The sequence below is a fragment of the Hakea prostrata genome, chromosome 5, assembly GCF_041222555.1.
Source record: "Hakea prostrata isolate BN-2017 chromosome 5, UWA_Hpros_2, whole genome shotgun sequence".
NCBI classification, from domain to species: Eukaryota; Viridiplantae; Streptophyta; class Magnoliopsida; order Proteales; family Proteaceae; genus Hakea; species Hakea prostrata.
In genome coordinates, this window is record NC_142604.1 from 11,701,453 (window position 1) to 11,727,609 (window position 26,157).

At 39.8% G+C, this 26,157-nt stretch overlaps 2 protein-coding genes, 1 long non-coding RNA gene and 9 other non-coding genes across 13 annotated transcripts; 2 read left to right on the forward strand and 10 right to left on the reverse strand.

Annotated features, from left to right (window-relative positions):
* Positions 1–5,965: 5,965 nt before the first annotated feature.
* On the forward strand, positions 5,966–11,911 carry LOC149015134 (endoglucanase 24-like). The gene is made up of 6 exons (XM_089155858.1): positions 5,966–6,418; positions 6,837–7,120; positions 7,540–7,977; positions 8,459–8,606; positions 10,458–10,624; positions 11,054–11,911. The coding sequence occupies exons 1-6, from the start codon at positions 6,061–6,063 to the stop codon at positions 11,384–11,386; spliced, it is 1,728 nt and encodes a 575-aa protein (XP_089011984.1). The 5' UTR covers positions 5,966–6,060; the 3' UTR covers positions 11,387–11,911.
* Positions 11,912–13,902: 1,991 nt separating this feature from the next.
* Positions 13,903–21,973, forward strand: LOC149015135 (uncharacterized). 2 transcript variants are annotated; one of them, XM_089156122.1, is made up of 3 exons: positions 13,903–14,004; positions 16,046–16,946; positions 21,484–21,972. In XM_089156122.1, exons 2-3 carry the CDS (start codon positions 16,078–16,080, stop codon positions 21,659–21,661), a joined length of 1,047 nt encoding a protein of 348 aa, XP_089012248.1. In that variant the 5' UTR covers positions 13,903–14,004; positions 16,046–16,077; the 3' UTR covers positions 21,662–21,972. The 2 variants fall into 2 exon arrangements, with proteins under 2 accessions (XP_089012248.1, XP_089012249.1); XM_089156123.1 differs by having other exon boundaries at positions 13,905–14,088; positions 21,484–21,973.
* Positions 21,974–23,496: 1,523 nt separating this feature from the next.
* LOC149015136 (small nucleolar RNA F1/F2/snoR5a) lies at positions 23,497–23,641 on the reverse strand. The gene has a single exon (XR_016173821.1). It is a non-coding gene; the product is annotated as a small nucleolar RNA F1/F2/snoR5a (small nucleolar RNA).
* On the reverse strand, positions 23,517–26,153 carry LOC149015137 (uncharacterized). Its single transcript, XR_016173538.1, has 2 exons — positions 25,946–26,153; positions 23,517–25,760 (listed from the first exon to the last, which is right to left on the reverse strand). It is a non-coding gene; the product is annotated as an uncharacterized LOC149015137 (long non-coding RNA).
* LOC149015138 (small nucleolar RNA Z196/R39/R59 family) lies at positions 23,671–23,757 on the reverse strand. The gene has a single exon (XR_016173823.1). It is a non-coding gene; the product is annotated as a small nucleolar RNA Z196/R39/R59 family (small nucleolar RNA).
* LOC149015139 (small nucleolar RNA Z195/SNORD33/SNORD32 family) lies at positions 23,826–23,901 on the reverse strand. Its single transcript, XR_016173822.1, has one exon. It is a non-coding gene; the product is annotated as a small nucleolar RNA Z195/SNORD33/SNORD32 family (small nucleolar RNA).
* LOC149015140 (small nucleolar RNA U31b) lies at positions 24,023–24,108 on the reverse strand. Its single transcript, XR_016173826.1, has one exon. It is a non-coding gene; the product is annotated as a small nucleolar RNA U31b (small nucleolar RNA).
* On the reverse strand, positions 24,252–24,374 carry LOC149015141 (small nucleolar RNA SNORD14). The gene has a single exon (XR_016173830.1). It is a non-coding gene; the product is annotated as a small nucleolar RNA SNORD14 (small nucleolar RNA).
* On the reverse strand, positions 24,626–24,748 carry LOC149015142 (small nucleolar RNA SNORD14). The gene has a single exon (XR_016173741.1). It is a non-coding gene; the product is annotated as a small nucleolar RNA SNORD14 (small nucleolar RNA).
* On the reverse strand, positions 25,020–25,142 carry LOC149015143 (small nucleolar RNA SNORD14). Its single transcript, XR_016173752.1, has one exon. It is a non-coding gene; the product is annotated as a small nucleolar RNA SNORD14 (small nucleolar RNA).
* Positions 25,352–25,475, reverse strand: LOC149015144 (small nucleolar RNA SNORD14). Its single transcript, XR_016173841.1, has one exon. It is a non-coding gene; the product is annotated as a small nucleolar RNA SNORD14 (small nucleolar RNA).
* On the reverse strand, positions 25,684–25,806 carry LOC149015145 (small nucleolar RNA SNORD14). The gene has a single exon (XR_016173851.1). It is a non-coding gene; the product is annotated as a small nucleolar RNA SNORD14 (small nucleolar RNA).
* Positions 26,154–26,157: the final 4 nt, after the last annotated feature.

Sequence of the window (26,157 nt, forward strand, 5' to 3'; positions counted from 1 at the left end):
CCAAAAAATCTCGACCATCCAATATCGCCGGTGAATAGCTAGTTGAAACCCGACTAAGTATTTCTCTCTCTTTCCTCTCGCTTTGTTACAATTTTGGGTTCGATCGGTTGAAAGAGTAAGAGGGATTCTTTTTGTAAATTTACAAAATTAAAAAACTTTTAGTGTAAAAAATATAATTTATATTTACAATTAAACCCCTTCACTTTTAATTTATACCGTCCGATTTAATTTATACAAGTGGCAAAATCAGGAGCGTCAGCAGCTGCCGCAAATAAAAATCCAAATCTTCCAGAGCTATAGCAATAAGCACAAAATATCCTTTGAAATCAGTCCTCCATCCTTTACAGACAAAAGAAATTTGAGAAATTTGGGTGGGTACAACTCTGATTTGATTTGGGTTTTCTCAAATGAAGTTCCCTTTTTTTTTTGTTTGGCAATGGTTTCAAAGTTGATTTGTTATTTTGTGTAGCAGTGATTCAATCTTGGTATTGGGGAGAAATGCAATGGACCCAAAACTTGGAAGGTATAGAATAATAGATGGGAAGAAATGGAGAAGCTAGAGGAATGTGCGGTAAGACCTCTGACACCCACTTCCACACTAGGATGGAAGAAACTGGAGCATTGAAGAGTTCGATTTCAATGTCGAGGGTTTATCAGGGATTTCTTCTTTGCCTCCCGCTGACCTGAAGAAAGATACAATCAAAGAATAGAAACGACGCAGAATCAGGGTTTTATTTTGTAAATTTTTTAAATATAAATCCCTTGAATGTAAAACGAAAGAAAAATAACATATTTACAACAAAAGCCCTTACCATTTGATTTTACACTTTTCGATTAATTTTTGATGTGGTGGTCACATCTCCTCCCCCCCTTTGTAAAAGCCCGGGGGAGGAAGGGCAGGAAACCAAAGGAAAAAGGGGGCAAAGGGGAAGGAGGAGAGGGGGCCAAACGAGGGGACGAGGAGGTCGAGAGAGCCGAAAGGAAACCGGGGGGGGAGGGGGAGACACAAGAGGGAGAAGGGGACCTCCACGAAAAAAGAAGAAGAGAGGGGAGGAACACGGGCGGACCGAAAGGGAGGGGAAAGGAGAGGAAAAGAAGAGGGAAGGGAGGGCCCGCGAAACGGAGGCAAAAGGGAGAAACTCAGAAGACAAGTTCACGGAAATAGTGGGAGAGACGGAAGAAGCAAGGGAAAAGAAGGAAGGAGGCAGAAACAAGGAAAAGAAGAGAAGGAAGAAAAGAAAGGGAAGCCAGGGGGAGAGGAAAGAAAAGGGAAAGAAAGAGGAGGAGCACAGAACGGAGAAAGGGGGAGAAGAAGAAACGCAAAGGAGGGGGAACCAAAAGAGAAGAAACACCACAACAAAACCGAAGAGAAAGGAACCAGGAGGAAACAGAGAGAAAACCGATGATGTCTCAACCAAGGGGAATAAGGAAATACCAAAGCGACAAGACCCAATCATTATCAATTTAACCAGAATATCCTCTCGATTATTTGGTATTTGATGAGTGACAATTCTGAAGAAGAAAGAGCGAAAAGGCGGGGAAGAAGAGGGCAAGCACAACAAGCGAAGCGCAGACGAGGAAGGAACGGAAGGATTCCGAGGGAGTCACAACAAGGAGGCAAAACCGGGGAAGAAGAACAAGGCACAATGGGCAAAAGGGGACACTCAAAAAGAGTGTGATTCAAAAAGGGTGAGAGAAAGAGCCAAGGGGCATGAATCAGAAGGGAAGGAAGAGGAAAAGGAGCGGACGGAGGAGAACAGGAAGACCGCAGAGGGAAACAGAACACCACGGGGGCAGGGAAAGAAGGGAGAGGGAGGGACCACAAGGAAGAGAGAGGAGGCGACACAAAAGGGGAGGAAGGGAAGAAGAAAGCGGGACAAAGAGAAAGGGGAAGAACGACCAAAAGGAAGAGAGGACGAAAGGAGGAGGAAGAAAGAAAGGGGGAAAAAAAGGGAGAAAAGGGAGGGAAGAGGGCACAACCGAAGGAAGAGAGACAAAAGGGGACGAAATGGCCACAGGAGCAAGGGGAAGGAGAAAGGAAAAGGCATACCGGAGCAGACAAGCAAGAAGATGAAGTCAAGACGAGGAGTAAAAGAGAAAGTTCACTGAGAGGAGAGGACATCCCGGGAGGAGCAAGGACAGAAGAGATAGAAGAGGGGGCCACAAGAAGAAGGAGTGTTCGCCAAAACACAAAGGAAGGAAGAGAGAGAAGAAAACAAGGCCCGGACGACAAGGCGGGAAAGGGGAGACTCGAGGAATCAAGAAGGCATCAAGAGAAACACGGGGTACACCCCAAGAAGGAGTAGCGGAGGGAGAATAGAACTCACGAAAGAACAAGAGCCATGTTAAGAACGCAAGCAGGAAGTGGAGGAAACGATCACCAACAAGATCGAGACGAAGAAGAGAATAGGGTGGCAAGCGGATATCACGGACACAGGGAGTCGACGGAGTATCATCCCCAAGAAATCGAGTTGGATCCAAAACGAAAAGGAGGGAAAGATGGAGTCAAGGGGAGGGGGACCAGCCCACAAAGGCAGAGATGAGAGAAGATAAGGCAAAAGGAAGATGAAGAGCATCAAAGAAACGGAGAGTACAATAGTTCGGAGGAAGAGAAGTCCAATCAAAACTGGGAGGAACGGAAAATGAGGAACAAGCACGCGAGCACAGAGAAGTCGAGGCACCGTGAAAGACATACACCAAGACCGATACGATTATATTATGGAGAGCAACATGAGCCAAGGAAGAGGGAGCCATCAACATGAGAAGCGATTGATAGCCGAAGCGCACACTAGGGGAAGAACTAGAAGCTCTTCAAAGAATAAGACGGGGAGCTGACCCGAGGAAGGAAGCCCAGGAACAAAGGGTTTACAAGATCAAACGAACAGGATGATCAAGTAGAGCGGATCGGCAAGAATGGTGATCAAAGGATATGCTCGAAAGAAGGTGTTGATTTCACGAAATCTCCCGGGCCGGGAAGGGACGGACGGATCACATCGAGCGTAGATGTAAAAGCATTCTCATGGAGATCTTGAAGAAGAAATCTATATGCTCCCACGAAGGTTTTGAAGAACCGAGAAAGGGGAACTGGCGGGGAACAAACCAGGCAAAAAGGCGCCAAGATGTTGGTATAAGAGATTGATCTCATATGAGCCGGATACAAGGACGCTGGACCCTGTGCGTATTACAAGAGGTTGGTGATGATGATTCATCATTCGTATGTCGATGATATGTTGGTGTGGCCCCAACAAAGATCGATCGAGAATTAAAGGCTCGATGGCTAGGGAATTGAAATGAAGGATCGGGACCCGCAAACAAGATTAGGGATGCAAATCACGAGACGAAATAACAGGAAGATTTGGCTATCTCGGAAGAGTTACAAGGAAAGTCGCGCCGCAATATGCAAGACCAAGAATTTACCTCTCGTTAATCAAGTTATCCTCAAGTATGTGTCCTAGCAATGAAGCGAGAGGATGGAGATACCGAGAAGGGGGAAGTCGATGTCGCTAGATATGTACAAGACCGGACATTGCACATGCGGGGGAGTGATTAGTCGGCATAGGCGAATCCAGGACAAGAGCATTGGATTATAGTGAAGAGGATCCAAGATACATTAAAGGAACTGGATGCGCTCATGATGGAGGATCGAATCCGTCGGAGGATATGTTGATTCGATTTTGCGGGGATCTTGATAAAAGGAAATCCACACGCAGTGTTTACAATGGAGAGAGCCGAGGGGATCAAACTACAGGCGAGAGTCTACAATAGAAGCGAGTATATGGCCACACAAGCTGTAAAGAAGCAATCGGATAAGAAGATTCATGGAAGAACTGGGCACAAACATGAGAAGATTCTCTTGTAAGGAGGCGACACAAGGAACCACACCGACAAAACACAAGAAGACAAAAGCAAGGAAGACGGAAGGGGGAAGAAAACACACAAAGAGAACAGAGAGAAAAAAGCAACAACGAAAGCAGGGACCGAGGAAGAGAAGAAGAGAAGAAGAACGGGAGATATAACAACCAAGGAGAGGAAAACCAACGACGAGGGAAAGGGAGAGGAAGAGGCAAAAGAACCTCCTCTAACACCAAAATTCTGGATATTATTATTTATAGGGAGTTTTTTGCAATATATGTGTTTTTTTTAGTTGTTATTATTGTGTTTTCTTTTTCTTATTTGGATTGTTCTATTCGGTGGGTTCTTCATAACCCGACATCATCGACTACTGGTAGTAGCAGTAGCTGCGGCAAATAAAAATATGTAAACAGCCTAGTGAAAAAGGCTCTAATTGTTGTTGCAGCTATGAAAACATAGTGAATCATTTAATCCATAAGTTATCTTTGAATTGATGCTTGGACTTGAAGTGATGCTTCTATCCAAAAGCAAAAGAAACTAACATAGTACATTGATGTCGAAAAGAATAATATTGCGGTCTGAACTTTGGTACTCTTTTGGAGTCTTGCTTCCTTCACATCTTTTCATCATACATTAAGAGAAGGAGTTACTGTAAATCTTATCTTTTATTTATTTTGTTAGAATTTAGGTCTTGTCTTTTTCTCTTTTTTTTTTGGATGAGGTTCATCCGGGCCAGCTTACACGCACCACGATTACATCCTCAAGGGAGATTATATATATAAAATTAATGCCGCCGAATGGGTGTGAACCCAAGACCTCCCCCAGAGAAGTTGGGTCTTTAACCGCTTTAGTAACCCATCTTTAATGTGTGTTGGAGATATATGAGGGGAGCACCACAAACTTCTATCATGACAGAAGAGAATCCGAACTCTTCCTCTTCCCAAGGGCCTAAAGCACCCATTATATAAGGAGTCGGGATCAGCTCCCCCGACGAGGAGTACAAAGTCTCCGCGATAGCTTCCCAACCACAAAAGCTAGTGGGTCCCACAGGTGAGAAAACATGAAAAAAAAAAAAAACTTATATTTACACCTATGGGACCCACTGGTTTTTGTGGTTGGGAAGCTGTCGATGAGCATTCTGTGCTCCCCCGAAGGAGAGATGATCCCGATTCTTATATAAGAGTAGTGTCTTGGCGTCGTAGGACTCTTACCTTCCTAAGATCCTCTTCCCACATGTAGAGGAAAATTTCCAACCCATATGATTGGCCTGTGTGAAGAATTCAACCACTGGATAGTAAAAAAAAATTCTCCATGTGAGTAGAGGATCCATATTCAATTTAAAATATTTGGAGTTGGAATTTAAGTTTTTAAGTACAGATCCTCCACCTATATGGAGAGAAAAAATTTGAATCTCCATGGTTGGATCCTTGACATATGTCTGATGTGAAAATAAAATTCCTGTTTTGAAGGAAAGGAGAGGGAAGATATGGATTTTTACATTTTTTGAACATTTTCTTTAATAAAAAGATTTTCGTAATTTTCTTCTCAATGAGTGGAGGATAACGGCAAACCAAACAAACATAATTTAGTTTAAACAAAATTAATATTTTACCAAAAAAAGAAAAACAAAAAATAACATTAATCGTAGAGACTATTTGGTTTGGAGAGGCCTAGGACACTGGACACGTATGGTCTTCAAGTAATTTTTTTTAAATAAAAAAATAATAATAATATGAAAACCCCATAACGGATATAACTCTTTTTTTTTTTTTTGGTAGCAACGGACGGATGTAATCATGTAACTCTGAACAAGAAAGAGCGAAACAACAGGTGTCAAGGTGTCACGAAAAGACCTGATCCGGACTTGATCGTGTGGGCCACGTTAAACAACGGCTGATTTGGTGCTACCGCGTTGATCCAACAGATTTCAGGTTCTCTCCTCGATTCACGGAGGATATTTTAATTACACGCCGTTCTATTTTAACGTGCGAACGAGTAAGGGATTTTCTTGAAAAGACAAGGGTATTTTTGTCATGATAAAAAGAGTGAGCAACTGAAAGAAACGATAAATCCCGCGGGTAGTTCGTTTCGCGCTGCGTTTTATATGGGTTTTCACGGCCGGCTTGCCGCCTTCTGTTGGAACTTGGAAGCAATTCACAAAAGCTTCTGCTGTAGCTTGGAGTTTTTTGTGTTTGTTGCAGAGATTGAATGGGAGGTAATTCAGAGAAAGCTAGTGATGGTTGCGTCGACTGGTTGATTGCGTTACTAGTTGTGTGTTTTGTGGCTGCTTGTCTTGGGGCTGTGGGAGTCACTATAGCCCATAAATTTCATATTCCTAATCCGGAAGGAGGCGACATTGTTCCTCACGTTGATCATCCTTCTCATCCTTCTCCTCCTGAGCCTTCCAGCAGCAGCAATGTCTCTGTTCCTGTGTCTCCCGATGCCATTGCCCCTTCTCCTGAGGACTCTCCAGGTGCCATTGCCCCTTCGGAAGTTTCCGACACCATTTCTCGGAAATACGCAGACGCCCTTAACCTCTCTATGCATTTTTTTGATGTTCAAAAGTGTATGTTCATATCTTCTACTTATCCTGATCTTTTCGCAGTTTTGACAATCATACTGGGTTTTATAGTTACTTAAGTGTGCTCTCGTGCCAGATTTTGAAGAGGGACATTGAAATATATTCTTTCTTTGTATTATACCAGATTGGATGCTGAGTCCCAAGCTTTTTACGATTTAAGTGTTCAGTATCTATCCTGTTTTTGCATTGTAACTCACCTCACGGAAATGGGTTCATTTAAAGTAGATTCGTTGCACTAGATTTTAATAAGAGTACAGTTTCTTCCTGCAATTTCTTATTGTTATACTTTTTTTCTGTATGTCATGCGGAAATAATTGTATTGTCTTGCCTGTTACCATTTTCCTTCATTATTAATGCTTCTGGCTTTGCCTCAAATTTTGAATATGTCAATTCATTCTTGCAGCTGGTAAGTTAGTTGATAACAGAATACCTTGGAGAGGGGATTCGGCTCTAGGTGATGGGGCAGAAGTAGGGCTTGATCTATCAAAAGGAATGTACGATGCGGGTGATCACATTAAATTTGGTTTTCCTTTGGCTTTCTCTGCAACTATGTTGTCATGGTCCATCCTTGAATATGGAAATCGGATGAGCAGAGTGAAGCAGCTGGTACCAGCTCAACATTCTCTTAAGTGGATAACTGACTACCTGATCAATGCGCATCCTTCTGAAAATGTGCTTATTATTCAGGTCAATCAGATACTCTTTAACACTAACTCTTATTTCCAACCACATTGTTTTTGTCGTGTTATTGGATCAGTTAAATGGTTCTGTGGCTTGCATTATGCCTTAAGAAATGAACCATGATTTCATACCATCTGAACTAACAAACAGGTGAGTACTAAGATATCGGACCAAATGGTTGCCTATTATAGCAGTGAAGTTGAAGAAGCATTGAACCATTGAATCAATCACATCTAGTTTAATCTTGTTGTCTTCTTTCTGCAAAAATATATCTGCATTGAAGCTGGTGTAATTGCCTCAGATGGTATACCTATCCATATCTCAAAGTCCCCACTGAAATTAATTTGGAAGGGTTTTTAATAAAAGGTCAAAAGATGGTCAATGAAAATAAATAGCTACGCTAAATTGGGTTTGTTATTTGGTAGGTTGGTGATCCTGAAATAGACCATCAGTGTTGGGAGCGACCTGAAATCATGTCTGAGAAGAGGCCTCTAACGCAGGTGAATACATCTTGTCCAGGGACAGAAGTTGCTGCAGAAACTGCAGCTGCTATGGCAGCAGCTTCCCTGGTGTTCAAGACTACTGACCGCACATACTCAGAGTTACTTCTCATGCATGCCAAAGAACTATTCACTTTCGCAAATAATTACAGAGGTTCTTATAGTGTCAGTATTCCTCAAGTTCAGAAATTCTACAACTCTACAGGATTGGAGGATGAGCTCTTGTGGGCAGCTAGCTGGCTTTATCATGCCACTGGGGACAGGGCATATCTTGAATATGTTACTGTACAGAATGGAGAAGCATTTGCGAGTTGGGGAAACCCAACATGGTTTAGCTGGGATAACAAGCATGCAGGAACTCAGGTATGCATATCCATAGTATAGGGAGAGTTTCTTGTTTTGGTGCTGATCACTTTATGCTCATTCTGGTTGCAAATAGAGGGAAATGGAGAGAAAGAGAGAGAAAAGAAGAAGGATATTTTTGTAGTTTTTGTTATGTAACTAATTTGAAAGTTTAAAACTCACTGCAAAAAAATGAAATTTAGATTTTCTACTGGATACTTTATTTACCTATTCCAACATCTATAATTTGGTAGAGAATCAATGTGAAATCAGCTTCAATATTTTAAAAGTTTTAAGTTAATTACTGTAGTTTTCAAGGCATTGCTTAGGCATCACCATGTACTGCCAAACGTTTTTTTTTTTGAATAAAATACTACCTCACCTAGTCACACTGCTTTTAGAGTTGTTATGTTTACCATGCTTATTGCTCTTCCTGTTACCTTTTCTTCTATAAAAGAGTGTCAAATGACTTTTGCTTCCTCTTCAAACATTTTTTTTGCAGGTTCTTTTGTCAAGGATAAGATTTTTAGGCGCAACTGAGGCCTCAAAGGCAGTAAACAGTGACCTCCAGAGGTACCAAGAAACAGCTGTGGCTGTTATGTGTGGTCTCCTGCCAAATTCCCCAACAAGTACATTCAGTAGAACAAATGGTAATTTTCAATTATATGCTCACCACTGCCTTTTTCCTTTAGAAGAAACCACTAAAAATTGGATGTGCCCAATATGTGAGCCACAAGTCTCCTGCCACTATAGGGTATAATGTGCACAAACTCAGCCATTACTTCGTGGAGAGTTGATCTCCCCACTTTAACCCATGACCACTAGGTTGTTCTGGAGCTACCTACCACTGATTAGAGGGACCCATCCTGACCAGTTTGAAATCTAGATATGGTGAGAATACTTCATAAAAATGCGAAAACCATGTTCAGAAAACTTGGAGGTCCCTAAGTATTTAACTTTTTGAAAACTACCAGTGTCACCCCCTGAGTTAATCCCCTAATTTTAATGCCACCCTAGAGTTTACTCATATGGCCATTCATATCCCCAGTTGAGTAAAAAAGTACTTAGAACCCCACCAGTTAGTAAGTCTCAGTTATGTGATGAAGTAAGTAATTCATATCCGTGGCCTTTGACCATAAACCCCAATGATGTTTCCGTTTTCTTCTTCATCTTCTTCCATCATCTGTTCTCACAGTTTTTTCCTTCATGTTCTTCCGTCTTCTTCACTGCTCCAAGCACCTCTACCTTTCTACCTTTTTTTTTGTTTTTTGACTCAGACAAAGCTGATAAACTGAAGCAGTCTCTTCCTCTAGGTCCTAGTGTGCAAGACTTGAAAAATGGGCGGAAGTTGATAATGTTCCAAGAGACATTAGAGCATGAGCATGTTTTCATCATTATATGCGAGGGATTGAAGAGATTGTTACACTTCCCTTGATTTCCTTTGAATCTGTCTCTGTAATTTTTTCCTCTGTTTGGTTTCATCCCCCAACCTCCACCCCCCCCCCCCCTCCTTTTTGCCTTTTGATGATCTTTTTTTATTGGTGAACTAGTTTCACTTAGCAATCATATCTGGTTAGTTCAATGAAGAGTTTAAAAGAGTGGGATGAGCAGTGGATGGAGCTTTATTAGAAGCTTTACAGTGAGCCTTATCACCTGACAGAAAATGACTTCTTTGTTTAAGCTTCAATCCTGTTCCTGTGCTCTTGAAAATTTTAAAATTGGATTCATCAATTTGATGATGTTCCATGCACCCCCTCAATTTTCTGGAATTTTTTTTCAATTTGAGCAAATTCCAATACAATGCAAATTCAAAGTTAGTGGAAGAAAGCATAGCTTGTTAAGATATAATATATAAACCAACTGCGATGCATCAAATAGTTAATGATAGATAATATAAGGGTTTTTGTAGGTTCTCCCAATTTGCATGATTGAATATGATGGGCGTAATGATTCAACAGTAAAATGTTCCTTTTAAATTTCACAAGGGGCAACATGGTAGAACGGCTTCCAAAATCTAACACTATTAGAAATTTGGGAATTGCTGATATATAGGCAAATCTAGGTGTCACTAAATTTTGGGGGTTACTTGGGGTTGTGGCACTGATAATTTCCATTGAATTTTCCTTGCCTACTGGAGGACTGCATGTCAGAGAATGAGAAGGATGGAGCAAAAGCTGAAAATTTTGGAATCCAACTTGTATTTCATTTTTCTGCTATTCATGAAAAACTTCTTTAGACATGAAGATGGGATGTAGAGCAACATCATCCTTAATTTCCTTAATATATCCTGAAACCAGATTTTCCCTGTAGCATTCAAAGCAAAAAGTTTTACAAGTTACATTGTTGAATGCATCACTAGGGGCATTCCTCTTTAGAGTCAGGTACCATGATTATGTCGTTTTTTTCCCTATTGATTCAATTTTCAAAACTACCAGAAAAGTATATGCTAGTTTGGACAAATAAAGTGAACTTACAATTTTAATGCATCTATATAATTGCAGGTGGTCTCATATGGGTTAGCGAATGGAATTCTTTGCAACAAACTGTTGCTTCTGCATTCCTAGCTGTTCTTTACAGTGATTACATGCTTACATCCGGGATCACAACTCTCAATTGCGATGGATACTACTTCTACCCAGAAGATCTTCGCAAATTTGCCATGTCCCAGGTACACAAATTGACAATCAATTTAATTCATGTGGTAAAACACTTATGGACTATGTACCTACCTAATGACATGTCCCAGGTACACAAATTGACAATCAATTTAATTCATGTGGTAAAACACTTAGGAACTATGGACCTACCTGGTGACATGTCCCAGTGGGGTAATGCCATCAATCATAGTTCCCATTTACTTCCTTGTTCTTCGTACCCCAAAGTTATTTCTAACCATTTTGAGGAAAATAATATAGCATGGATCCTTTGGTCATCCTATCATGGTGAGTTTTGACTTGTAAGACCATGATTCAAGAACTCTTTTGGTCAAGGGTTAAGCCTCATTGTTGAGCGCGGTAAGAAACTTGGTTTTGTCCAGCCTCTTCTGGAGCCTCTCTTCTCTACTAACGATTTGTATTCTTTTCTCTTATTCTCCCAGGCTAACTATATATTAGGAGACAATCCAATGAAAATGAGCTATCTTGTGGGGTATGGAAGTAAGTATCCTCAGTATGTGCATCACCGGGGAGCTTCCATTCCAATGGATGCAAATACTGGCTGCAGTGATGGATTTAAGTGGCTTTCCTCACCTGATCCCAATCCAAATATTGCTGTTGGAGGACTTGTGGGTGGACCCGCTTTTAATGATACTTATGTTGATTCTCGGAACAACTCTATGCAAGGGGAACCAACTACTTACAACAGTGCTGTTGCCGTTGGCCTCTTCTCTGGTTTGGTCACCACCACCTATGTCGTCTCATCTTTCACATAAACCTGGCCACTAAGCCATGGCCCCATATTTTGATGATAAACAAAGTTAGATTAAGATAAAAGAGCAATAAGACCACATGGAAGAGTAATAGTTAGCTTGTGTCACCCAGTCCCTTCTCCTTCACCACCACATCCTTGTCTCCCCTTAGTGTGTTCTATGCAGCTCAGTTTTTGAAGAACCCTCCACCTCATCTCTTCTTCACCTGTCCCTTTCCCGTGCCCACATGGCGAACAGCCATGGCTTCCATCTAGCACCAAAGGCCTGTTGTTCTTCAGATCTGCTAGCTCCTCCTATTTTTTGGGCTCCTTCGTTGGTGATATAGTTGGGAAGCTAATTTTTAGTGCTTGTATCTCTCAATTTGGCTTAGCAGGACCTTCATAGATAGACTTCCAAATCTAGATCCCCTAACCAATTTACATCCACCGTTTATAAGGATGTCTGCTCTTAGCTCTTTTTGATCCCACACAAGCCACTAGGAACAGACATATTGTTGTTGCTTGAGGTTTGGACTTGTCCACCTAGAGCTGTTGTAGCCCCCCCCCCCTTCTTTTCTTTCGCTATCCTCTTGGGTAATATCTTTTTTATTAATCCAGAAAACAGTTAGCTTGTGTTTGAGCACTAGCTCTATTAGTTAGAGCATGTAGTAATACCAAACCATTCTTGTTACTCTTTCCAAAACAAATCCGGTTTGCCCTGTGAAGCATATATAATACCAACTGAGCATTTGACCATTACTTAACATGCTTTTGTTCCCAATGGCATTGCTCCACCAACACCCTATATCAGGTAGCTCTTGCATCTACATCTTGATTCTTGGATTTCTCCTGGCTTGAACATATGATGCAAACCAGAAGCAACTGAGCAGTGCTGATGAATGACAGAGAACAATACACACAACAGCCACAGTTCCCTGAGTTCGCATGAGTCGTCATCTGTTGAGTTGTGGGGTCTCTAAAGAAGCATAGGTAGATGTATCCTATGGTGGTTTCCACCATCAGATCACATGAGTGAGGGTTTGGTTTGCAGACAAGGGATGATTCTTGGGAACTTCATTTAAGGATTGCAAAGTGGAAAGAGATGGTTTATAGAGGTGTGACAAATTTTGTACCTGAAAATTCCAGATGATACAATTTGTTTAGTGATCTATAGTTTTCTTTTTTTCCTTTACTATCTATGTATAATAGAATGTCACCCGTGTGTGTCTATAAAATTATCAACTAAAAGGTTATAAGGTTCTCAAAAATATTTGCCTCTGTAATTATCCTTCCATTTATCCTTTCATGAGATGCAGCTCTAAGTTTCATCAACAAAAGTCTACCAAAAAAATGTTGATTAATAAAATGTCATCTATTAATACTTGAAAAACAATGTAACGATGTTAATAAACCATTGTGATCCGTGATTTTGTGCATGATGTTTTTCCTGTTTTACTCTCAATTGTTCATATATGTTGTTTAACCATCACTAGTAGGAGATTTGAGGTATTGATTGTCAGAGGATTTTAAATAAATTTCTCAGTTCAGACACAATGGTTCAATTATTTTAAATAATTAGTAAGAATCTTGTGGCAAATTCACGTTGATTTAACTTTTGAGTTAAATGTAATATGGGGTTCCTTCTTTCTTTTTTTTTGGTAATAATGTAATATGGGGTTCTTAAAAGATGCTAAGAGAGGTGGTGCATGCAAAAAACCTTGTTTTGTGCCCATCTAACTTGAATTGGCTACGATGGTGAAAGATCTTAGGTTTGGGATTTTCATTTTCTGCCTCCATTTTGTCAGTGCACCATTTTGCCTGGGTTCAGTGCCATAAATATGTTGAACCATGAAGTAAAATTTTTGGCCGTCAGATTTAGATCTCTGTGGAGATTTTAATCGTTGATTTCTATCCGACAGCTCATGGTCTATTGCTTAATGGTTCTGACAGTATCCTCATCCTCCACACTCACATGAATATGGGGACTATATTACGTCAGGTCTACTGGTATTAGATTGCACTGTAAAGACCCCACACTCATGTAAGCATGGTTAGATGGGGATAAAGGATGTAAATGCTAAGATGTCTTGGCTTAAATTTCAAAGCTTACAAAGAAAGAGGAAAATAATAATGAGAGAGAATGGTTAAGAACCTGACTTCTCAATACAGAGACGTCGTGGGTTGTACAGAGCTTACAGAAAAGAGGAGAAATAGTAATGAGAAAGAATGGTTAAGAACCTAATTTCTAAGTGAGAGGCATGGGTTGGACACTTACTAGGCATATGTAATATCTCCATCCCTAATTTTTCGAAATATCTTATACCGTTATATGTATATATAAAAGCGCTTTTGTATTAAAAAAAATGGTAATTCGAGAGGAGAGAGAAGAGACAGAGGTGAGAGAATAAATGAGGATAGAGATGAATCATGTCGATTAAATTTTATTTAAACACGTGTCATGAGTCAGTAAAAAAAATGGATGGAATTTTTTTTTTTTTGGTTTTTTTTGGTGAAAAAAAAAAAAAATGGATAGAAGTGGAAATGTATTAATGATAAAAATCCGACATTTAGCATGTTTTTCCCCGACAATAATCGGAACGCGAGCGCGAACATCAGAGGCTCTGCTGTCAAAACTAGCTGAAGGTTTCCTCGATTCAAAGCTTTAATCCCGCGATCAAAATCAAACATTCTTAATTTTCCGAACGGAGAAAAATCTTTCTTTCTCTGGTTTGATCTTATTTTACGATTGTTCCTTTCTGTGTTTCTCTTTCAATTTATAAAGTCTGTTTGTAGATGATTTTTGTGTAGTAGGGTTTATTGTCTGGTAGTTTTTGATGGTGAGAAGAACGATATTGCGCATATCTGCATTTTTTGGGTTGTTTTCTGATAATTTAGTTTAGGGTTTATTTATTGCTTGTTTCAGCTTATCAGGTCAAATATAGTCTTGACTCGTGCCAAACGCCATTCATCCCGTTTCTACTAAACTAGAGGGCATTCTGTTTCCCTTTCTCATTAAGTTGATTATCAGTTTTATTACGATCTATTCATGATTCCTTAATTGTTGCTAAAATTCTCCAGATTGCTGGTTAAATTAGAGTTAGTCATTTAATTGGTTGGCCTCATCATTTCATTTTTCGTAACTGGGCTTATGAGAGTATGTTTAGAATATCCATCAAGGGGGAGAATCTTTTAGGATTTAATGAAATATCAAATGGGTTTGATAAGAGGCTTACTGGCTTCAGAAAATGAAATATTTGACTGGAGTGCTCATTTTCCTTCTGAACACTAGAACAAAAAAAATTTTTATCTTTTGGGTGGGTGGGTGGGTGGGTTGGGGGGGGGGGGGGCGGGTTTAAATCGAAACCAGTTTCTACATTGTGTTTTAGCGATCTGAAGTCAGTCACCTTCATATGAAAACAGTGGAGTTACTTTGCTTGTTCCCATGATCTGCTGGTTGCACACGTTTGGAGGATTTAATCGTTGATGTCCTGGAAATCTTATTTGTCTAAACTCTGAAGTGTATCTAAGTATCTTTCCTCTGTCATGAGGGTTATTGAGTATTATGATCGGAGAAAATCCTATTCCGTACAAATTGTGTGCTAAGGCACCTAAATGATGATTATTTTGTTATGTACTCGGATATAACTTGGGAGTATATTTCATTTCTAGAAGATTTCCATGTCAGAGACTGGTGTATTTGTGTGAAGACAGATGTTGACAATAGCAATTGCATCTCTGCCAAAGTTGCCTTGTTAAATATCAAGTCTTGGTGTCATTTCAGCACATTAGTTCACTGTTATATAGGTTTCAGAATTATAATTCTGTGGGCTTAAATCCTTTCTCTAGATACTTTAGGCGTGTTCCTGACATCTCTAGTCCCCCCCCCCCCCCCCCCCCCCCCCCAAAAGAAAATTTTATTTATTATTTATGAAGAGCTACATCTTGCGTGCTGGAACAAACCCTCTATTTTTGTGGTTACTGAGTTGGGCTAGTCATTTATTCAAGTCTGTAAGTGAGAACAACCACATGAGCTGCATGCTGAACCATTTTCTCACTTGATCTTTTCTCAATGGCGTGGTTCCTAGAACATTTGGTATACTGGAGGATTACACCATGAGAATTGCCTTTCTGTGAGCCTACTTCTTTATGAGCTCTGTGCTCCATATCAAAGGTTTACTCAACAAGAGTCTGTAGGATGGTTTCTTAACTCATTATCCTAATTTTGGAGGAGAAAGCAAACTGAAGTCTCCCTTCTGCATTTCAGCAGTAGCCTGATTCCATTTATTCTCTGAAATTAATCTGTCAACCATAAATGCTATAACTTGAGATACCTTTATTATTTGGGGAAATATATGCAACATCAAATACTGTTAGCAAGACATCATCCAAGGCCCAATCATAATTGATGAAGATCCTCACTGGATTGCTGTAGGCGTATGATCTATATTAAGCTCAAAGCTTTGCTAAGCCCAACACTATGACATTGTTCAATGGTTTAGCCTGTTTAGTGGAATTCTGTTCCCATGCATTCTTCTAAGATTAGCATAGAAAGACTGCCCAGCTCAGAGATGTCTTCTTTTCCATTTTCTTTTCAATTAGAATGTTTCTTTATCATTTATTTCTGTCTGTCAGTGTGTGTAATATTATCCAGTATAATTTGTTCAAAGTGTCTGTTTCATTTCAGGCACAATTCCTTCTCATAGCCAGGAGTAGATAATGGCAGAGAAAGTGGAGGAAGATTTAGACCTTCAGTCATTGAACTCTCCACTAAATCAAAAAAATATTACATGGAAGGAGGAGGAAATGGACCGAAGACAGTCTCAAGTGGATGCATTACAGGCAAAGTTTATGGAGGTAAAGGCTTCAGTCCAGGACTCTGAGGAAGGTGCAAAAAAGGAACTAGCAGTTCTTTGGCAAAGGGTTAAAACTACATCAACTCTGCTTACATACTTAAAATCAAAAGCAAGAATCCTGGCTATTCCACATTTGACTCATACTTCATGTGGGATCAGACATCAAGAAGGTGTAGGGATTGTTGACAAAAATGGTACGCAATTGTCTGACTGGTTGAAGGATGTTGATCCTTCATCTTTTGATTGCACAGATGAGGAAAGTTGGGCAGGAATCAGTAGCAGGTACAGATTTGTTAACGAGCATGATGGAGCTTATATTGATGACATACTTGAATCCGTTCGAGTGGTAAGCGACGTACTGGAAGCTCTTGTGCAGCGGGTTATCATGGCAGAAACTGAAACAGCTATTCAGAAAGAAAAGGTTATTTTAGGTCAGGAAGAGATAAAAAAGAAGTCTCTTCGAATTGAAAGCATGTCAACAAAGGTAGAGGAAATGGAAAGGTTTGCACTAGGTACAAATTGTATTTTGAATGATATGCGGCAGAAGGTGGAAGATATGGTTCAAGAAACATCTAGGCAAAGGCAACAAGCTGCAGAAAATGAACAGGAGCTTTTTCGTGTGAAGCAGGATTTTGAGTCACTGAAATCCTATGTCAATAATCTTATCACTGTGCGGGAGACACTTCTTTCCTCAGAGAAACAATTTCAAACAATTGAGAGGCTTTTTGAGAGGTATATCACTTTCAGATTCCTGTTAATGCCTGTTTTATATGGCACCTCCCTTCATTTTGGGCTGAACAAACTTAGGATATTTGATGAAATTATTGCTTGCTCAACTGTTCTTATGTATGTAATTGGTTTTTCATCTGCTCTTATACATGCATACTTGCAACAGTTCATTCTAGAAATGACTTGCATGTTTGAGGCTCTGTTTTTACTAACAGTTTTATCTTGTTGTGATGCTGATTTATGTAGGCAAGATTGCATCCCCCCCCCCCCCCCCCCAAAAAAAAAAAACTTTTTGAACAATTTCTATTAGTAGCGATGACTTATTTATGTGATGAAATCTAAAAATGCTAGGGAACCCTTGCAAACAATGCTGAAAATAAGAGCAACCCTACTCCAGGTTCCATGAGGGGCAAATGCAGGCTTCTTTAGCCCCTGTTTCATGGTAGTTGCAGTTTATATTGTGAAAAATAATCAAAAATATATATAATTTTAAAAAATTAAAAAATTAAAAAAACCACACACACACACTTTGGGAGCCAATAAGATTAAGCATTTTAACATTCAGTATAGATTTAATGTCCACACGATGCACTGTCCATCTTCTTCTGGAATACTAACACATGTGAATTTTTCAACCACTGTAAAAGTGCATGTCTTGGGGAGCTTGTTAGTTTCAGATATGGGTATTTGGATGCCAATCATGGTCCACCATTGTAGGTAATATCATTCCTAAAGAAGAGGGAGAAGAGTGTGCTGCAAATCTTATAGAAGATAGCCTCTTGGTCTTGGCTCAATTCTAAATTGGAGCATGGTAGACTGTGTATCAGAATCGTCAAACTTTTACAATGATACATGTAGTGTAGTGATTAATTAGTATATAACCTAGTACCCTTAGAGAAGGAGAATGAGTGTGTTGCTAGTCTTAGAGAAGAAAATGATTAATGAGTCAATAACAAACTGTGAGCAACAAGTATAACATAGTGTTAAAAGATTGATGGAGAATCTAGCATAATTGAATGAGCTTCACTTGGACCTACAGAGTCGAGTCAGAAGAAACCAGGAGGTCTTCTAGAAGGCCCAAGAGGAGGCCAAGCACTGTTAACATAATACTCAAAGATTGATGTAGAATCTGTAGTCATGGACATAATTGGACCAGCCTTACTTGAACCAACTGGAGCAAGTCAAACCAGACCAGCAGGTCTTCTAGAAGAGCCAAAACACTGTTTACATGAACAACGTCACAGCCCCCTCCTTTTTTTTTTTGGGGGGGGGGGGGGGGGGTAAAAACATCCCCTTCTTTGGGTCTTAATGAGAATGTTGTTAGATGATTTGGTGGGGTCCACTTGAATCTGCAACTTTGGGAGGCTGAAGACTTACTGGGTTTTATTTACTTTCTGATTTCATTAGTTTCTATTTAGAATTCTTAGAGATGTTTAGGTTATAAAGCCTAATAGTTTCTAGAAGTTAGTTCTTATTTTTTAGGATTATTACTTTCTATATTCTATGCAACTCGGAGAGCAAGTACCACAGTCCACAATCTGTACTCATCAACCCCCCCCCCCCCCCAAAGGAAGAAAAAAAAAAAAAAGAAGAAGAAGGAAACAGTGAGTTATTGATCAATGAAACTTTGCTTTGAGTTTATTCTCTTTCCCTTGCGTGAGCGATTGCTTTGAGAGTTAAACACTTAGGATCTGGGGAACCTTGCTGTCAACTGCTAAATCCTAGGGCTGAAGGAACCTTACTGAGAGGGCTAAATCTATCCATCCTTCTCTTTTTGTCTCAAAGTGTACAATTACAGTTCCCAAGTTGCTGCTGCTGCTCAGACTGTGAAGCTGAGGTATTTTGCTACCAAATTCTTAATATAGGCTTCTGATGCAGCCTTACTTGAATGAGGCTTAGTCTTCCAAGATCTCTAAGGCTAGACTAATTTTCAGGTCCAATTTTTTATTTCAAGTATGTTGTGTGGGATGGTTTCTAAATGGGTTCCCCTATTGGGTTCAACCTAGTGGCCTCTATATTCCCTGGTTGGGTTAATTGGGATGGAAAGTTATTGGAGGGATGAACCTTGGAGGGAATCTAGGTAATGGTATAGGGATATGATCCCACAAGTTTGTGATGTACAAGGAAGACATGTTAGACCCAGCCAAGGAATGAACCAGCTAGGACCAATTCAAACCATCATTGGATGCAAGTTCAAGCTAGCCAGCTGGTCAAAATAGAAGGTCCCCTTGCTCCACAATTTTAACCAATCAACCTGGACTGGCACAGTAGGACAAACATGAAGAAGGTAGGCCAAAACTTTATTCATAGCCCATTATTTGGCATATTGGGAATATTGGATGGAGGATTTATGGGGCCCAAGATGAAATTACATGAAGATTTTTATTCTTGGGAGATTCAAGATGTTATTATACGTTGATCTCAATCAAAGCAACCATTTAATAGCTTGAGATCGTCTTCTATCAAAATTGGAACCGATAGACAAACCATATGGATCCTCTTGGGTTTGTTCTGTCTTTCTTGGGTCTGGGGTCTTGGGTTTGGTTTTTTTTTTGGTGGTTTTTTTTTTTTTTTTTGGGGGGGGGAACCCTTTTTTTTTTTTTCCTTTTCCCATTTTTTTTTTTTTTTTTTTTTTTTTTTTTTTACCCCCCCCCCCCCCCCCCCCCCCCCCCCCCCCCTCTTCCCCCCCCCCCCTTTTGGGCTCAGATGGAGAATGAAGGTTGAAAACTAATCTTCAACCATTCACAGATGTCTAGGCTTGACAGATCCATTACTGACTAACAAGCACGAGAGGAGTATTCCTATCTTCAGCTTGATCTCTCCATGCAGAGTGAAGGGGTCTATTTATACAAATTATGGGCTGGAATTCCTAATCTGATATGAATTCCAAACTGAATTCTAACTGACTTCTAGTATTATGAGGTATTTATAGTTGGACTAGGTTAAGAGAAGAAGAGAGAGAGAGAGACCCACATGCTTAATATGCTCCTCAAATGGATAGAATTACAATTCGGTTCTATCAAATACACTAAAGAACCAAAATAAACTCTAAATAAGCTGCTAGGCGGCAATCGTAGGGGTTTCTCTTGGCCATCCACTTCTTCCTGGACTGGGAGGGCTTGAATACTGTGTCAGCTTGCTGCTCCTCCTCCAATTGAACCAGGTTGGTGGTTGGATTTAATTGGTTGAAACATCAATTCTGCTATCTCCTCCATCACTTGAATTCCTCCGTAAATCATTAACTTAGTTATTTTGGTCCCTGTTTCTAATGCTCTGATTTGCGGGTTAAATGGGGTTAAGCTGATCCTAGCTTTAGGTTTACATTAACTACTTATTTTAATATCCCTAGAGACTGGATATCAAATAAAGAGCTATTAAATCAAGAATATACCCAAAACACACTTGCAGTAGAACTAAATTAGTAGTAAACCATTCTACACTGCCACTTGGCCCATTTCAGCTGCAGCATATATACATTGCCCCATGCAGAGCGATAGCAGTTGCTTTAGCCTAGCTGGACCATAATGTAGGACCAGATTAGTCTTAGTCTAGCCCCATTAACCCACAAATCCAAATTAGCAAGTAGGGCAGAAATTTGAAAGTTAGGTTTCAAACCAAACCAGGTCTGTGGAATGTCTCCAAAGTTGGGTCCAATGGAGATGATGTTGAAAAGCAGCAGCACTTGGAAGTTTAGCCAATTCTGATGGCTGTAAGGTGAGATATGAAGGCGACATCATAATAGAAGGTTTTGTGTTAGCTTGTGAACCAGCAGTGCACTTGGACCTAAGTAGAATCAAGTTTGGGTCCTGAAGTTTTGCAGCAACTTAGGCTCAGTTCTGATAGAGGTATTGTTTGGTGAAGAGGTTGCAGCAAATACAAGGTTAGAGCCTACAGATTAACTAGCCAATAGACTTGGCTGGATATAGGATCAAGTGGCACTCCTGATTTTAGTTGCAGGCACCAGGGCAGAAACAGACGTGCAAATTGAAACATAACCATTATTGGTCTTCTATTTCCGTAGCTCTCTCCCAACTTTCTAGTCCCAAACCCTAGTTGATAATCTTATACATTGCTGCTTAAGTGCTTAGTTTAATCTGAAGTTGTATACATTTTGTTGATTTCTTGTAATCTGCTAACATTCTCCAAGTTCTATCCAAGAACCTGAACTTTGAGCTTGCAAAAGAATAATTGAAGTGGTACTACGACTTCCCTGTCAAACCCTTTTATGCTCTCTGATTATCACAAGTTTCCAACTAGTAAATAATCTTTTAAACTTCACTTGACAAGGGGCTCATGCACTGGGTACACCCTCTTCCGAGACCCAACTTTGGCTCATTCTATCTCATTCCAGTCAAGTTTTGTTGTGTATTTGGAGTAAATTGTGTTGTGGCTAATGATAGTTTCATGTCTAGTTTTGGCATACTATAAAGCATATTACTGTAAATTGATCATGTCTAAAAGTAACATTGTAGATGGTGTTGTACTATTATGAGCTCACGTGCCCCATTCTCCCATTTGGGAGATGTTTATTCGCACACAGGCTAGTCGAGAAGACCACTCACTTGGAGAGTGAGAAGATGAGAAAAGAGGCTGAGGTGCATAAACTTATGGAAGAGAATGTCAAGCTGAGTGCTCAACTTGACAAGAAAGAGGCTCAGCTTCTGGCCATGAATGAGCAATGCAAGGTGCTGGCTCTGAATGCATCATTTAAATTATAGTGATGTTCGCGTCTGGATGGCACATATGATAGCTTTCACTCACCATCGCTCGTGTTCCCTGGATTCCGTGCCTATGCAAGTGGTTGTCAAAATGTATATTGGGGGACATCCCTTTTGATATTTATGTTTTTTCTCCATGCATGGATGTAGGGATTCATAAATCAGAAGGCCAACTTGGATTTTTGTGATATGGTGGAGGATTTCTCATACCCAATGTGTGATATGCCTCGATTCCTTGCCTCCTTTCCACACCACAACACCGATTCTACCCTCTTACCTTGGGATTTTTATTTACTTAACTTGTCTCATCCCCTACCCCAAACCGAAAAAAAAAGAGAGAGATGTAAATAAAAATTGAAGAAAATTTCTGTTGAACAATTGGAACTGTGGACGGTCTTCTAGAAGAGTGAATGGTCTAAAATTAAGCAATCTAGAGAAGAAGAAAAGCAGAGAAAAAAAAGAAAGGGAGAGACCAAAAGACACACGGGGTAAGGGCAGGGGGGGAGCGGCCGGTGGCAAGAGGGAAGAACCCAAGGACACAATGCACGAGATGTGGATGTCAAGTCTGACGGTGTCCGCGTGCGAGAAAAGACATTATCTGTTTAATAGCACAAGGAAAACTGTTGTGCAAAAGATGGCCAATGAGAATACTAAAGACATGTTGGGGCATCAATGTTGCCTGAAGTGTTGCATTGGAAGTCTAGGACCAGTCATGACATCCATGTCATTTCATGCGCTCTTGGGAATTTGAATGGCTAGATTAATATTGATATGGAGACATTTAAGTTGAGGGTGAATGATCAGATTACAGAACATAGAAGGCTGGAATAGCAGATTCATGGAAGCTTCTCGTAAAAAAAAATAGTTTTAAGACTGGGATTTAAACCCGGCTGCTCCATCTGATCGCATAAGCTGAAAAACTATGCCGCATGCAATAAACCATTGCTCAACATGAACAAATGATCGAAACGGAAAGATGGACTCGAAAAGGCACAAACTCGCAGTGGGGATGGTCATTTAACAGGTTAGCACTACAAGAATATGTATGAATCAGCTTAGATCAGTAGACTACCCAGTTAACTAAATTTAACGAGGTGGTCTTCCAAATCACTTATAATTCTTGTTAGGATAAGAAAAAACATTGTTGCCTTTTGATTCATTTAAGCTAAGTACATTTCATCATCGTTCAACAACTAACCAAACTACTTTGATGTTATCATGGGTTTCTAAGATTACAAGGGAGGGACACAAAGAACCACGATCACCAAAAACGAAAAACCAGATATGACGAGACATTGGCAGGAGAGGACTTGGAGCAAAGAACGCGATGCTGGAGAGGTGACGCCTAAACTGTGCACGCAGAACATTACTGACGGAACACTCCCCTTGTAATTAGCAGAACTCGGCTTTGCAACATTCATAGAACACAAGATGGAAAAAATATATAGATATCATCCTTTATTTTATAACCAAAAATCTTTGTTTACAGACTGAAAAGGAAAATACATGATTCACCCAATGCATATTACAACGGTATACATGAAGATTAACGACCGAGAAAACATGGAGAGGAACTGCCTATATCAAAGAATCTTCTCTCAAGATCATGTTTAAAAGATTCCAAAAATAATGAACAAAACAGTTAACATCATCTGCCGCTCCCAGATTCCTGTGATTCAACCAGAGAGCTCCATATAGAATGAACAAACAAAAAGTAAACGAGAATTGTTCTGAGGATTACGAACGAAAATATAGAGAAAACGTTACACAAATAATTCAGAAAAATATAAACGATCGAAATATGCAATTGATATTATAGTGAAAAGGAAAGATAGAAATGTAAACAGGGTTAAAGTAACAGAAAGCTCATGAACGTGAGGCAACCTGTGTCGCAAGACCTGTTCTATAGTATCTGCCCAAAAAAACGAGATGCCCAGACACAGGATAAACCAGTCAAGGCATCAGATACCATGGGCATTAATGAAAGATTAAACATAAAATCACAAAACTGCAATCTCAGCCGAAAGATGGTGATAATTTTATATAATCACAGCTAACTCATGAAAAATTAGATAGAATCTTCATCATGGATTGCAGGTATGGTTACAAAATACAAAAATAAACAAAAGACACAAGAAAAACAAAACTAAAACAAGGCTGTGCAAAGAGATCAGATGGTAGTGCATGTTTGATTCATCAGTCAATTGCAGATTATATGGATTGTGATCATCATTTCTCGCACATTCAGTCTATGGAAACAAAAGACTAAAATAGCAAATTCAATCAAAGAAAGAAAATAATGTAAATAGTAGGTAGATTATAGAATAGCAATAAAAAAATTTATAGGCTCAGGTTTTAGATAAATCAGATGTTATTGTCAATCACCACCAAGCAATTACTTGTAAAAGCTTGTAAGACTGGGGCGACAAAAACCTATCATCATATTTAGATTACCCTTGACAATGAAAATTAAATCACCCAAACAACGAAAAAAGAAAGGAAGAAAGAGGCAGATCATCTAAATAGGATAAGAGTAAATGGCGAAATAGATATAGAGAATGTAAAATATTGGCAGAAATTAAAAATTTCCAGTCTCAGACATCCAAGGAAGGATAAAAACAGCACAAGCTCTCAAGCCTGGCGAAGGCGAAAGCACTTAGGCGGCCACTGCGAATGTTTGAGAAACAAGCCTTAAAGATTATCATCATCGACAGGTTATCATTAATATTAATAGAAAAGTTAGCTCAAGCGATAAAATCATGGACTAGATCTGCAAACACGCTCTGCAAATAAATTAACATGTAAACCCTAACAATAACTTCAACAAAATACAAAGAACGAAATCCAAAATAAATCGAATAGGATGTGAAGGATACTGGTTCTACATCCGTCTAATCGACGTGGATCAAAAATCAAACAGAAACAGATATTGGATTAGAGAATGAGTAAGGATGCTATCTTTCAAATCTCAGACATCCAAGGAAGGATAGAAGCAGCACAAGCTCTCAAGCCCGGCGAAGGCGAAAGCTCTCAGGCGGCCACTGCGAATGTTTGAGAAACAAGCCTTAGAAGTTGTCATCATCGACAGATTATCGTTACTTCAATAGAAAGGTGTGCTCGACAGATCTAATTATAGTGTATATCTGTAAACACAAATTGCCGATAAATCAAAGTGGCATGCCAAAGATTATGTTAGCAAAATACAATAAATAAAAGAAAAATCAAAATCAAAATCAAATCCAAAAGAAAACGATCTTTGATCTACAAAAGACTAATCGACTAGAATCAAAATTCAAGCCGAAAATAGAGATTGTATTAGAGACTGATGAGACACAGGGAAAAAGAATGGTACGTTTCGAGCCTCAGACATCCAAGGAAGGATAGAAGCAGCACAAGCTCTCAAGCCCGGCGAAGGCGAAAGCTCTCAGGCGGCCACTGCGAATGTTTGAGAAACAAGCCTTAAGAGTTGTCATCATCGACGAACCATAATCAACGACTGCGCCTGAACAGATCCGGACAAATCAAAACCAAAACCCTAGAAGTAAAAAGTGAAATTCAACGAATTAAAACCATCAAAAATTAAACTCAGCATTTTCCTCGTTTGGTTCTTAACCATTCGAGAACAAACATTGAGATAGAAAGATTGATGTAGACAATGAGCAGATACAGGAGGAAATACAAACACTTTTGAGTCTCAGACATCCAAGGAAGGATAGAAGCAGCACAAGCTCTCAAGCCCGGCGAAGGCGAAAGCTCTCAGGCGGCCACTGCGAATGTTTGAGAAACAAGCCTTAAAGAGTTGTCATCATCGACTAACCATAATCAACGACTGTGCCTGAACAGATCCGGACAAATCAAAACCAAAACCCTAGAGGTAACAAGTGAAATTCAACGACTTAAAACCGTCTAAAATTAAACTCGGCATTTTCCTTGTTTGGTTCTTAACCATTCGAGAACAAACATTGAGATAGAAAGATTGATGTAGACAATGCGCAGATACAGGGGGAAATACAAACACTTTGAGTCTCAGACATCCAAGGAAGGATAGAACCAGCACAAGCTCTCAAGCCCGGCGAAGGCGAAAGCTCTCAGGCGGCCACTGCGAATGTTTGAGAAACAAGCCTTAGAAATTATCATCATCGACAAACAGTGATTGACCAAATTAAAAACCAGTGTTCTTGAGCAATCCAAGCATGGTGTGGATTGGTACTCACGAAAAATGACAGAGAACCCTACAGAGGAAAGAAGAAGAAAAAAACAAAAGCACATCAAACCAAAACAAACCTATACATAAAGATTGGAAAACCCTAAAAGGGTTGAACACTATAACTGGTGCTTGCTTGTATGTTCATATTCCGTAGAAGCTGCTGCGATATTAAACGATATCCTGCAAGTCATGTATTTATAGGTAAAAGGAATGAATTTAGGTTTAGGGTTTTGATGCAATCAGGGTTTGAACGCTTAGACGAGCCGCTGTTTGCAACTGCTTTAGGTTG